General features: G+C 40.9%; 1 protein-coding gene across 1 annotated transcript in view; it reads right to left on the reverse strand.

Annotated features, from left to right (window-relative positions):
- ZMAT4 (zinc finger matrin-type 4) overlaps positions 1 to 13,661 on the reverse strand; it is a 250,246-nt gene that overhangs the window by 167,189 nt on the left and 69,396 nt on the right. The window contains exon 3 of the mRNA XM_025394322.1: positions 4,441 to 4,597. Within this exon, the coding sequence (XP_025250107.1) occupies positions 4,441 to 4,597 (157 nt within the window). The remainder of the gene's footprint in view (positions 1 to 4,440; positions 4,598 to 13,661) is intronic.

The raw sequence follows: 13,661 nt of genomic DNA on the forward strand, positions 1-13,661 counted from the left end.
AAAAGTAAGTTTCTAAAGAGAATAGTTAAATGATGTTTTCTTCAGGATTTTGAATGAGATTTTGCTGATATGGATTTATCATTAAAAAAAAAAGAGGTTAGGGGAGGAGAATCACGAGCTGGCAGGCACAGAATCAGGGCCTACGATCTTTGCCGGTCGCCGTCAGTTACCTGGAGTTTGCTTGTATACTGGGTTAGTGTCCCCTCAAATTCACGTCCCCCTAGAATCTCAGAATGTCATTTTTTTGGAAATAGGTTTTTTTTGCAACTATAACTAGTGAAGCTAAAATGAGATCATACTGGATTAAAGTGTGCCCTAAGCCCAGTGACTAGGGTCTTTTTTCTTGTTTTCCCTAAGACAGGGTTTCACTCTGTCACCCAGGATGGAGTGCAGTGGTGCAACCTCAGCTCACTGCAGCATCAACCTCCCAGGCTAAATGGATCCTCCCACCTCAGCCTCCCAAGGAGCTTGGACTACAGGCATGTGCCACTATGCCTGGCTAAGTTTTAATTTTTTGTAGAGAAAGAGTCTCACTACATTGCCCAGGCTGGTATCAAATTCCTGGGCTCAAGCAATCCTCCAGCCTCAGCCTCCCAGAGCGTTGGAATTACAGGTATGAGCCTGCTCTCAGTCACATCCTTTTCTTCAGTCCCTATCCCAGGCACCTCCCCAGGTCCCGACTGGTGCACAGCCTGGAAGACTGCTTCCATTTTATACAGAAACTCACACTAGCACCTGTTGTGAGTTTCTGTACAAAAAACCCATTGCCCCCTTGTTGCATGTTCCTCAAGATCATCCAGTATCTAGATCAGGAGTCAGCAAACTTTTTACGTAAAGAACCACAGAGCAAATATTTTAGGCTTTGTGGCCTGGATCATCCCTGTTATAACGACTCAATTCTGCCATTGCTGCATAAAAGCAGCCACAGACAGTATGCAAATGAATGAGTGTTATTCCAGCGGCTCTGCCAAGCATTTCAGAAATTCTAGTACATGCACCCATCTGGAGAAGGCAACTCAAGCTGCAACTCATTCTGCAGGAGACCCAGAAGATGCTTGATCAAAGTGCAGCTTGATGGGGTGGAAAGGTAGGGATTCACAGAACCCAACTGCTCACCCTCATCAGATGAAGTAGCTGGCAGAAGCAATGAGCTGTAGTTCTATTATTCCAACACAGAAATCACCCCAGTTCAAGAGCCTGTTATTCACAGGGGTGGGGGCAGCATACCTGAGCAGAATGGTTCCCTTGCATCTTGATTCAGTTGATTGGATTTTCTATCTTCTTTTTCTTTCCCTTTTGTTTTTATTATAGAAGTAATTTCAAGCCAACTTGGTTAATTAGGCAGAGCATTTCCTAGAGGAGCACAAGGCAGCCACCACGTGGAAGGTGAAGCCCTGCAGAAGCTGCTGCTGGGTGTGGCTGCAGGCAGTAAGGGAGGATGGCCATCCCAACTGCATTCAGGGAGCTGTACTTGATAGTTCAGGAGGCCATAGTGTGGGTTTGCTTTTCCACTGCCCCCTGGTCTTTCTCCTGTACTTGCAGTAACGTGAGATGAAGCCTCTACCTTATACTCTAAGGCTAGAATTCAGGTTGCTGTTTCGTTCCCTACACGTGGTCTCCAGCCCAGCATGCTTGCATTAAAGGGTGGTGTCCTGCCAAGATCTTCACAGCCTATCCTTTCCTAGAACCCAGGACTGCAGCAGGCCTTGCTACCATCTGCCAGGCTCTCCCAACACCAGCACACTGTCGGTTCATCTGCATGCTCCCTGGGCCCAGAGCCTCTGATGCTGGTGCCATCTTCCTATCGGGCTTTTAACCCTTAACCGGGGACACCCCCACAAAGACTACTCCTGCTGTTGGGACTCAGAAAACAATATCTCAAAATGAAGGCCTGAGCAACAGCTTCAGAAGTGAAGTTTTTCTCTGACATTCTCCTACCCTCCTGTCTCCCTGTTCCATTCTCCCCCAAGGCTAGCCTGGAAACCTGCTTCTCCAAGGCAGGTCATAGAAACCATAACCCCCTATTCCCCAAAGCCAGCCATAAAATCCTAAAAACTATTACTCTAATTTTCCCCTCACTCCCCTCACCTTTCTGTGTAAAAACTGACCAGAAAGAAATTATCTGATCAACCGTGTTGGAGAGTAGGACATTAGACCCCCTTTCCCGAGAGGGTCCTGCCCCACACCCAGAAGTTAGGAGTGCTGCTCAGAAAGACCAAAAAGACTCTTGATAGACAGGCCTTGCTGGGTATCCCTACTCTGTCCAACAGCGTTAGATCATTCCCTTTTTGTGCTATCATATTTCTACATGGCTGCCCTTACTTTGCTGAAGTAACCATAAAAATGGCCAATTTCTACTGCATTTGGGTCTTCATTCTGAAGGCTGTCATGTATACATATTGCATACATTTGCATGTCTTTTCTCCTATTAACCAATCTGCCTCATGTCTGACTACTTGCTCCCTCTAGTAGGAGGCCTTGCTTTCTCTGCTCCCCGCCAACAGTTGGGTTGACACCAACCCAAGCCAGGAGCCAGTTTAGCTTCCTAGGCCCTCTGATCTGTCTGGTGCTGCCACTTTCCAAGATCGTTTCTGCTCAAAGCAGCTTCAGAGTGGAATGGATGGGAGGGCACACTGCAGAAGGGGGTATGAGCTGGGTGTGAAGGGGGTACTGGCACAAGGCAGGACCAACCTGAGCCATAGCTTTGTGCACCCTATTCATTCCCTTCTTGCCTATCCAGCAACCTGGTTTCTGCAACAGGGAAGGCTGAGCCAGTTCCATGAACAGCCAAGACTAAGCCATCAAGTAAAGGCTGCACTTTGTTTTCTCCTTTTCCTGTGGAATATATTGATGACGGCTAACAAATTACCCTCAAGTTCCATTTCCCAGGTCTGAGGGTGTTTGAATTCAGGAAAACAGCTGGATGCTCTGTTGTCTTGAAACTGTATTTAAATTCATGAAGAACTAGTGTTACCATGTGGCGACTTTTTTTTTTTTTTTTTCAGAAAGAATAACTCTCTCATTTGCTAATTGATGTGATAAGCAAACACACACCTTCTCCTCTTCCATCATTACCTCCAAAATTTAAGTTAACAGAAATATTCTGCTTCAACAGAGAGAACAAATGGGCTGGTTATTAATTCATGGAAAACAGGTAAAAATTTTCCAGTGACTTTTTTTGAGATGTGTATTTTAAGAGATTTGATGGGGAGTAGGTTACAAGATGAATATGCAACCTTTAAGGGAGCAAGAATCAGGAGTTTCAATTGACTGGCTGCTTGTCAAAGGTTGATACACAACCTGTGCCCCCAAACATACAGAGTTTGTCTCCAGATTTCATGTGTTTTGCAACCTCATCCTATGCCTGAATGTCACAGCCACCTTTAAAAAATCAATGTTGTTTAAACTAACTAGAAAAATATAGTAAAATGATTCCTTGCGATTCTCTAAGTAAAAGAATACATTTTTCTTAAGAAAAACAGTGGTAAGAATAAAAGCCAAGCATTGTTTCAGACTCTCTCCAGTTTCCAAAACACCATTTACAAAATAATTACACCTACAGTTTATGCATGATTCATTAGACAGCAGATAAAATGTACTGCTAAATTTTAATTGCGTGGAAAGAGTAGGCACCATGAAATATGCCCCCAACTTCTCTGGATTATAACCTGTTCGGTCACGTTTCTGCCACAACATAAATCTTGTCCAAATAGATTATCTTGATTACATTATAAGAGTATTTTAGTTTCATGATGTGATAGACCACCGAAGAATTTATTTTAGTTAAGCAACTAGAAGGTCAAATCATCAGTTTTCAATATTTAAGGTTTTACTTGTGAAAGTTAATAGGCTTGAATCACAGGATCGCCTGCAAGATGAATCACAGGGTCCCCTGCAAAGATGCTGAGAATGTAATCTCAGAAAAAAAAAAAAAATCAGTTCTTGGCACACTAAAGTAGTTTTAAAGATTACAGTTTTCCTTTCCTTTCCTCCCACCCTCCCCTGCCAAGGTAAAAAAGGGATGATGTCCTGCATTATACAGACATTGGTAGGGGACCTCTCTATTACACATAACACTGCATGCATGATCCACTCTAATTGCAGACGGAATCTAGAAAACAGAATAGATATCACATCTTATATAATACACAGTAGGCATGATAGACAACATCTTGCAGAACACACACAGCTCTTCAGCAGATGCAAGCTGCTGCAATACTTCATCAGAAGGAGCCAGGGTGATAGAATGAGCACCTGAAATGGTATTTAGGGGTCTTACGACAGCCAGGTCTGCTGAGCTCAGCCACCCTAAAGGCTTTGAGTGACATCTACCATTAGGCTCTGGTTCTGACAACTGCCTGTGAAGGAGGAGCATGATCCGCATGACAGGCCAGCACTGGGTTTTCAGGGTCTCCCCGCGATCACTGTTCCTGCACGTACCTGTGGTCTTTAATGGGGTCTTCTCTCCTAGCAAGAGTTTTAACCTCTTGGCGTGGATTTTGCCTTGATAATGGGAATCGGCCACCACCGCTGAAGTGAATGACATGTTGCAGAGTGTGCAGCACTTGTTCTTATCCACCATGTCGGCATCACTTCCCTGCGCGGGGAGAAAGAAAGGCCACGTTTGAGAGAGACCCATTCCATTCTTTTACAAATGAGGCTTATCCCAGATGAACTAGTGTAGTGATACATCTAGTTTTTGTTCTGCAATCTCTCTCTCTCTCTCTCTCTTTTTGCTTTGCTTTCTACTCATCTTCTTTTTAATTTTTTTTTTTAATACTTTAAGTTCTGGGATACATGTGCAGAATGTGCAGGTTTGTTACATAGGTATACATGTGCCATGGTGGTTTGCTGCACCCATCAACCCATCATCTACATTAGGTATTTCTCCTAATGCTATCCCTCCTCTAGCCCCCACCCGCTGACAGACCCCAGTACAATCTCTTTTTCTTCATGATAATCATGATCAAAACTTACTCAGTGACTGACTTTGACATACAGTTAGTTAGTAGCTATTAACGCCAGATACTGGGATTTCAGGACAAATTTGTGGAGATGAGTTATCCAAATAAAAACGGAGCCCACAATTAAGAGAGAGGCTATTGAGTCTGGCACAGTAAAGGGAAGCAGTCTCTAATTGGACCCATTATACTCATTAAAGTCAGTAAAATATCAGAGTTCAGATAGCCTGAATTATTTAGCAGAAATTATCATTTATTATTCTGCTCTGCTTTTGACCAATTTTAGCCTCACCAGGATACATGGCCACGATGTTCAAGATTTTTAAAGATTTCTTTAAGGAATTGAGTGTTTTTCATAATTAACTCGATTCTGTATCATAAAGCTATGATGACTATGCTGGCTGGATTTTCTGGGAGAGTTTGTGTAATTTTCCTTTTCTTCAGGAAAGGTGATTCATTAAATGCTGCACAAAATGCTTAAATCCAGCTGGAATTTTATTCCTTTGTAAGGCTTAATGAAAATGAACCATAATTCAGAAAAAAATAAAACCTTGGTCAGAGCCTGTGACCCGCTATTGTGCGCGCAGGTCATCAATTACCTATACTTATGAAGGGCAGAGTAATCCATTGCTTCCCCTCCTGCTTAGTTAGAAACGGAGGGTAGAACAGACTTTTAGATAAGAAGTTAATCTGTTCCTTAAGGGTGCAGCAATAGCCAAGCATCTCTTTGCTAAAGAGCCAGCTGCAATGAGTACATGGCCCCACAATGGCCCCTTCTCTTATTCCTAGTGAGCCCAGAGAGTACAATTTACAATTGGATGGTGAGGAGGATGAAGGTGGCACTGGCTGGAAGAAGGGAATTACATAGTTTATCTGCGGAGTAATAAGATGTCCAGACTGCTAGAGAGAGTGTTGCCTTACAAATTATGTGGTAGTTTGGAAATGAACTCCTTCCTCCTTAAGGCATTAGTCTGTAATATCTCTGATAATTAGCATTTCATCCTTGGAAGGAAGAGGGGTGTGTGTGTCCCAGGAGCAGGAGGCTGACCTGAAGTTCAGGGAGAGACTCCAAACATTGGTGCTGGGATGGAGGTGGTCAGTGAGTGGAAAAGGACCACTAGAGAGAGGAGGAGCTTTCCCAGTGGGTCCTCTCCTGCTAGGATGCCCTTTGGCAATACTCTTGCTAAGAGTTTAAAGCCAAAGTGCTTTAAGTTTTCTCCATAGAGAAAAAAAAACCAAAAAAGTATGAATACTTTTACATCTGTGTGGAATACTATGGAGATGAAATGGACCTGGAGGGAAGGGGCAGGGTTGGCTTCCTGGGCCCCTGAGCTACCTACCTCCCGTGTCAAGCCTAGGAGATGGCATATTAAGCCAGGGAGATGGCATAGACCAGGATCACCACGAAGAGGCAAATCAGGGAGTTCCTGAAGGGTTCCATTAAATGAGGAGTAGATCATGTAAGAGGAACGAAAGACCAAACTTGGTGTCTCTTTACTACATGCTAGAGGATATATATTAGTCTCACTTTTTACAATTTGTATACATTTGAGGGGTACAAGTGCAGTTTTATGACACGGATATATTGCAGAGCAATGAAGTCTGGGCTATTAGCATAACAAAGAACTAAAAGTAGAACTACCATTTGATCCAAAAATCCCACTAATGGGTATCTACCCAAAGGAAAAAAAATCATTGTGTTAAAAAGATAACTTCACTCTTATGTTTATTGCAGCACTATTCATAATAGCAAAGATACTGAATCAACATAAGTGACCATCAATAGATGATTGGATAAAGAACATGTAAATATATATATATATACACACACACACACACACACACCATGGAATACTACTCAGTCATAAAAAAGAATGAAATCAAGTCTCACCCTTTTTTAAAAAGGAAGATTATCAGGGTGAAAGTGGGTGCTTGAATTATACCATTTTTTCTACCTACTTATACATGACATAGGTCAAAGAGTGTAATTTTTTAAAATTAGGAACAAGTTCATAAGCCAGAGCTTAATTCTCAGCCTTAGAACCTGTGTATCTGTTCATCTGTGCATTCTCTTTAGAATCTGTGCATTTGTTTCGCCACTTCCAATGGAAACTCCAGCCATGCCTGGCCTTTCTCCCTGAAGCTCTAACAGCTAGAAATGTCTAAAGAAAATCTAGGGGCCTAGAGATAGAGGCGAGCATAACCACACAAAATGACTGAGAACTAGTTTCCAGGGCAAAGAGTTGCCCTTAATGAATGAAAAATGGATTTATGGTATTCATTTACCCAACACATTTTTAAGGACCTACTAATTGTGTTAGATGCTGTGGTAGATGAATATGACTCCATGCCCTGTTATCAAGGAGGCTGGCACCAGGAGAATTGGAGAAGCAGACAGAAAATAAGGGGAAGTATTATAATCAAAGAACTAGAGTCTCATATTGGACTCACATTCTCCTAATTCTAAGATAAAAAAAAAAAAATAATGTAAATCAGGACTGTCTATATGGGTTTTCATCTTTAAGCCTTTCTTAAAGGAAATGCTGGAATGCCCTTCTGAATCACTCCATGTCTAAATCAGTTGTACTAGAATCTTTCTTCCTGGCTCATCTCATCACTTCCTTGAGGTGAAGCTGTTTTTTCTTCCTTCTTCTTCTTCTTTTTTTTTTTTTTTTTTTTTTTTTGTTTGCTACAGGGTCTTGCTCTGTCACTCAGGCTGGAGTGCAGTGGTGCCATCATAGCTCACTGCAGCCTGGAATTCCTTGGGTTCAAGCAATCTTTTCACGTCAACCTCCAGAGTAGCTAGGATCACAGACACATGCCACCACACCTGGATAATACTTTTTTATTGTTTGCAGAGAAAGAATGTCTACAACCTGTTTTCCGGGCTGGCCTTGAACTCCTAGGCTAAAGCAATGCTCCTGCCTTGGCCTCCCGAAGTGCCGGGATTGCAGGAGTGAGCCACTGCACCAACCTAAAACCACTTCTGGCTCCCTCTACTGTCTGGGAGAAGTGAGAACCAGTCTTTGGGTCTCCTGGGTGCCTTGTATATTCTTTTACAGAACATGGAATTACTGTACTTACTTGTGTTCATATTAGTCCGCCTCATGAGAGGGTAAAACTTCTTTAAGGTCTAGGAAATTGTCTCATTGATAGTGAGGAGCCAGCACCTAGCACCTTTACCACACTGGAGGACCTTCAAATGTGTACTGAATGAATGGAGCAGAGGGTTCGTTTGTGGGATTAGTAACTTGTGTGACATAAAAGTCAAAAGAGGAGACAGGTAACACAGGGAGGTCTATGGCAACCCAACATTTTTCCAACTGACAGAAAGATGTCCAGGTAAAGAACCAGAGATGACAACAATTTATACACTAACTTGAGGGTTCAGTAGGGAAATATGTTAGTTTTGCAATGGTAGTTTTAATATATGTATTCCTAGACTTCTGCTTTCCTGGACAATCTCATTATCATATAGAAAAATAAAAAATAATAGAAGAGGAAAACCAATTGTTATAGAATAATGTATCACGGGATATAGTTATGCCATAGTTGTATGAGAGGGACCAGGCAATTTTAGGTACCTGATAATAGAGGGGCTGTGAGGCCCTGAAAAGTTAGGCAGCCTTTCATGCCAACAGTACACACTTAGTGAGATACTTTATAAAAGGGGCCAGTTATTCACATAGTGCAATTTTAAGTGCCACTAACACTAACTGCTCTAATGACACTGATGGATACACAACTATGCAGAATTTTTTTTTCTTTTTTTTGAGATGGAGTCTCACTCTGTCTCCCAGGCTGGAGTGCAGTGGTGCAGTCTCGGCTTACTGCAACCTCTGCCTCCTGGATTCCAGTGATTCTTCCACCTCAGCTTCCTGAGTAGCTGGGATTACAAGCATATACCCTACGTCTGGCTAATTTTTCGTATTTTTAGTAGAGATGGCCACCATATTGGCCAGGCTGGTCTCGAACTCCTGACCTGAAGTGATCTGCCCACCTTGGCCTCCCAAAGTGCTGGGATTACAGGTATGAGCCACCAACGCCTAGCCAACTATGCAGAATTTTAATTGCATATTCTTAGCTACCAGAATCCCAAATTAATGGCTTTTTGCAACTCTAGATTATATCATCTGCTATGGTTTGAATGTGTTGGAAACTTAATCCCCAACACAGCAGTGTTGAGCAGTGGGACCGTTAAGAGGTCTGAGCTGTCGTGAATGGATTCATGCTGTTACAGAGAGAGTGAGTTTGTTATCAAGAGAGTGGGATTGCTGTTCAACCCTCACTTCCTCTCGGTCACCATGTAATGCCCTCCACCGTGTTATGACACAGCAAGAAAACCCTCACCAGATGCAACCCCTCTGTCTTAGACTTCCCAGCCTCCAGAACCATGAGCTAAATACATTTATGTTCATCATGAATTACTCAGGCTGTGGTGCTCTGTTATAGTAGCACAAAAAGAACTAAGACATCACTTTCATTAGAGTGTCTTGCTGCATCCAGAGCAAGGTTGATAGATGAACCAGGGTAGAAACTCCATAAAGTTTGATGAATTGACCTCAGTGAATATATTTAAAATTTCTGGCTTTAAGATTATCTTTAAAATATGAGTTTCAAACTTGAGGCAAAAATTCAGTCAGACTTTTTAAATGTACCGTCCATATTGCTGAAAGAAATAAAAAGAATGCTTGTGGAGTAACCTAAGGCTGCTCAGTCAAAGCATTTTGCAACATTAAAAAGTTTTCAGAAGAATTCAATCAGGATGGAAAACCTCACTGACTCTGGCTAGAAATCTAATCCCCAAACACGTTTCTCTTCTGTTATAAAGATTTCTTTAAGTTAATTCAGATGATTGTCCTCATTCTCTTTTGCTTCAGGTGAAGATAAAAAGCCTAAGAGGGAGACATGCACTTTCAGAATGGCAGAGTGAGGAGTTCGGTGAAACTCCTTATGGAGAAAACACACGTGTTAGGTAAGCTTCACTCAGGCATGCATCATAGTGCTGTTGGCCTTGAGTTCAATGTTAATCAAGCACTAGTACTTACATCCAGAAGGAGAGAGAGGAAATTCACTGATCTGTATGTGAGACCACTCCAGAAAATGCTAAAGAAAGCATAGAGAGTAATGGAGTGATGGAAAAAAGTTGTCTAGATTTATGAATTCCAGAGATAACAATCGATAAAAAAGCATAGTGGATAGCATTGTTGTGAGGTTAAAAAGCAAAGAAATTTACTATATATATGTATTTTTTTTTCAGTAAAGTATCTCTAAACAGAAACACACAAAACAAGGTTACATATGGATGGATTGACAAAAATATTGTGACCAGCAGTCTCCCAGACCTAATCCTGTATTTTGCCTAGGAGCAGTGGCTCAGTATTTGCTAATTCAGTGATGATGACAACTTTATAGAACATAACTCCTGTGGAAAATGGGAATTAAATGTATTTCATTCAGGAGAAATAAAAATATATGTCCACATAAAAACTTTTACATGAGTTTTTATAGCCACATCATTCATAATAGCCCCAAAGTGGAAACAGCCCAAATGTCTGCCAACTGCAGAGGGAGTAAATAAAATGTGGTATGTCCATACAATGGCATGGTATTTGCAACCAAAAGAATAAAATACTGATAGAGGCTACAACATGGAGGAATCTTGAAAACATTACGCTAAATAAAAGAAGCCAATCCATCACAAAAGACCACATAATGTATGACTCTGTTTACATGATATTTCCAGAATAGGAAAATCTATAAACACAGAGAGTGAATTAGTGATTGTCTAGGAATCAGGGGGCAGTCGGGGAGCAGGGAGGAGGGAGATGGGAGGGGAAACGAGGAGTGATTGCTAATGGGTAAAGAGTTTCCAAGGTTACTGTAGATCTGGCAGTCACACGGCTCTGTGAATATACCTAAAACCCTTGAATTTTATACTTTAAATAGGTGAGTTTTGTGACATATGAATTATATCTCAATAAATCTGTTCTAGAGAAAACGCCTAAAAGATTCATTTAAATGATTTCAAAAGCCCAAAGATATGTTGAAATTTGAAGCTTAAGTTGTTTTTTTTTTTTTTTCTGGGCATCCTCTGCTTGGAGGTGAAACTCATTCAGGAAGTGAATAATAACGAGGAGTATTTTGTTCATGTTGGCTCCTGTGTAGTATATGGAACGAATTTCTTTGAGCACTGGCTAGACATTCTATGATCCTGATAACTGGTGTTCATTTTGGCAAAAGACATTCTGTGGCTATAATGAAACCCCACTTGCAGTTGCTACTAAGCTACACCTGAAGGCAATAGTCATATGATACCTTCTGCAAGATGCAGAAATAACTGCACCTCTCAGCACATACCCTGCAGTAAGATAGAATGCCCAATAAATGCAACTATTTCCAGTGTTATGCATGTTGTTGCTTATATTCTGGTATTTAACTTTGGAGAAAACCAAAATGCAGAAAATGATGTCTCTTCTCTCCCACTTTACTGGGATCAAAAGGCCTGGAAGTCACATTTCCTGATTGACTATAGGGTCCTGGGCAACACTGTCTCCCACTGTTTTCTCTCATGTATCCCGTTCCACTCCATTTGGGTCAAGCTGTTCTCTCTCCTCCTGACCTGTTTAAGTCACATCCAGATATCAAGGTCCATTTTCTCCAAGAGTTTTTTCAAGATGTCTGCAAATTTCATCCACATCTTCCTTCCTGACCTCTCCCAGTCCTTAACATGCTTGCCATACATTTTGATTTGGTCCTGTCCTTTAATTGCTTTATTAGCGTTTTGTTTATGTTTTAGAATTATCTTTCTATAAACATCTTAAAGGCAGCAAATTTACAAGAACTTTAGAAATTAGATAGCAAATTTATAAGAACTTTAGAAATTATCCTCCCATCGTAGCCAGTGCCTGACACAGGTCTGGATTTATAAAACAGACTTGATAAACATGAACTAAATAGTTGAACGACTTGACACAGCCATTCATTAACCATTTCTAACTTGGTCACTTAACTCTGTTTTCCACCTAATGTAATATCTCCCTTGCTTTCTTACCAATATGATTGTTTTGTCTCAGGAAAAGGCCAACTGGCATAAAGTGTCATTCATACACTGTACTGAAATGGATATAATGGGAATGACATGTTATTGTGTGAGTTTGTCCACATACAAAGGATGTGTCCTATGGCTAGAAGGTGAGTAATGTTCCAAGTCCCATGGGGAAGCTGTAGTGTCTACAGGAAGGCTGGCATGAACTAGACAGACATATGCCCTGCTATTTGGATACAAACCACCCACTCTGTGGATGAAAACTCCCAATTTCCGTAGTATTGGAGGAAATGGTCATTTTGACAATAAAGGAAAGAGAGAATGAAGATTTCTACTGAAGAGGGATGAAGAATTCTGTTTGCCTTTGGAATTTGGATGGCTTTAGTTTGTTTTTTTAGTCACTGAAGAAATATTTAAACAGATGGTCACAGTAGTTGCAAGACCCCAAAAGGGAAAAATTAGCCAGAGTTCCTGAGAGAGGACAACTGTGTAAGTTAGAGAAGCCCCACTAACCAAGAGAAGTGGCTAGGAAAATGCCGCAAATGAATAGAGGGGCCGGAGAGAGCAAAGGTGGGATGAGAAGCAGTTGGGAAGATCACACCACTTATTTCACAGTCTAGAATTAGATGACTTTGATATTTAAACGTGCTTATTTACTATTTGTCTCTGACCACTATTCAATATTGTACACCCAGTATCTAGAGCAGCATCGTCCAATAGAAATACAGTACAAGCTGTAAAAGAGGCTACATTTAAATATTCTAAATGACATATTTTTGAAAAAGAGAACCATGAAATTAATTTCAAAAAACATTTTTTCAAATTTATTTTTTAATTGAAAGATAAAATTCTATGCATTTGAAGCACATATACATTGTGGAATAGTTAAATCTAGCTAATTAACATATGTATTGCCTTACATAGCTATAATTTTTGTGGCAAGAGCACTTAACACCAACTCTCTTGGAATTTTTCAACAATATAATGTATCACCATTAACTATAGTCACCATGCTGTACAATAGCTCTCTTAAACTTATTTCTTCTTTCCTTTCAGGATGTATTCAACATAAAAATTATTAATGAGGTATTTTATATTCTTTTTCTCATACTAAGACTTCCAAATCAAGTGTATATTTCACACTGATAGCACATCTCAATTCAGACTATCTGCATTACAATTGTTCAATAGCTCCTTTGAGTGAGTGGCTACTACATTTGACCATATAGCTCCAGAACTGAGTATTTATTTATTTATTTATTTATTGTTGGGTTTTTTTGAGACAGAGTCTTGCTCTGTTGCCCAGGCGACAGTGGTGTGATCTCGGCTCACTGCAACCTCCGCCTCCTGGGTTCACGCCATTCTCCTGCCTCAGCCTCCAAGTAGCTGGGACTACAGGGGTGTGCCACCGTGTCTGACTAATTTTTTGTATTTTTTAGTAAAGACGGGGTTTCACTGTGTTAGGCAGGATGGTCTCGATCTCCTGACCCCGTGATCCACCACCTCGGCCTCCCAAAGTGCTGGGATTACCGGCGTGAGCCACGGAGCTCGACCAGAACTGAGTAATTATTAAATATCAGTTAACCTTAAAAATGAATGAATAAATGAGGTGTCAGTGGATAAATACATAATAAAATAAATACATAATACAA

The sequence above is a fragment of the Theropithecus gelada genome, chromosome 8, assembly GCF_003255815.1.
Source record: "Theropithecus gelada isolate Dixy chromosome 8, Tgel_1.0, whole genome shotgun sequence".
NCBI lineage: Eukaryota > Metazoa > Chordata > Mammalia > Primates > Cercopithecidae > Theropithecus > Theropithecus gelada.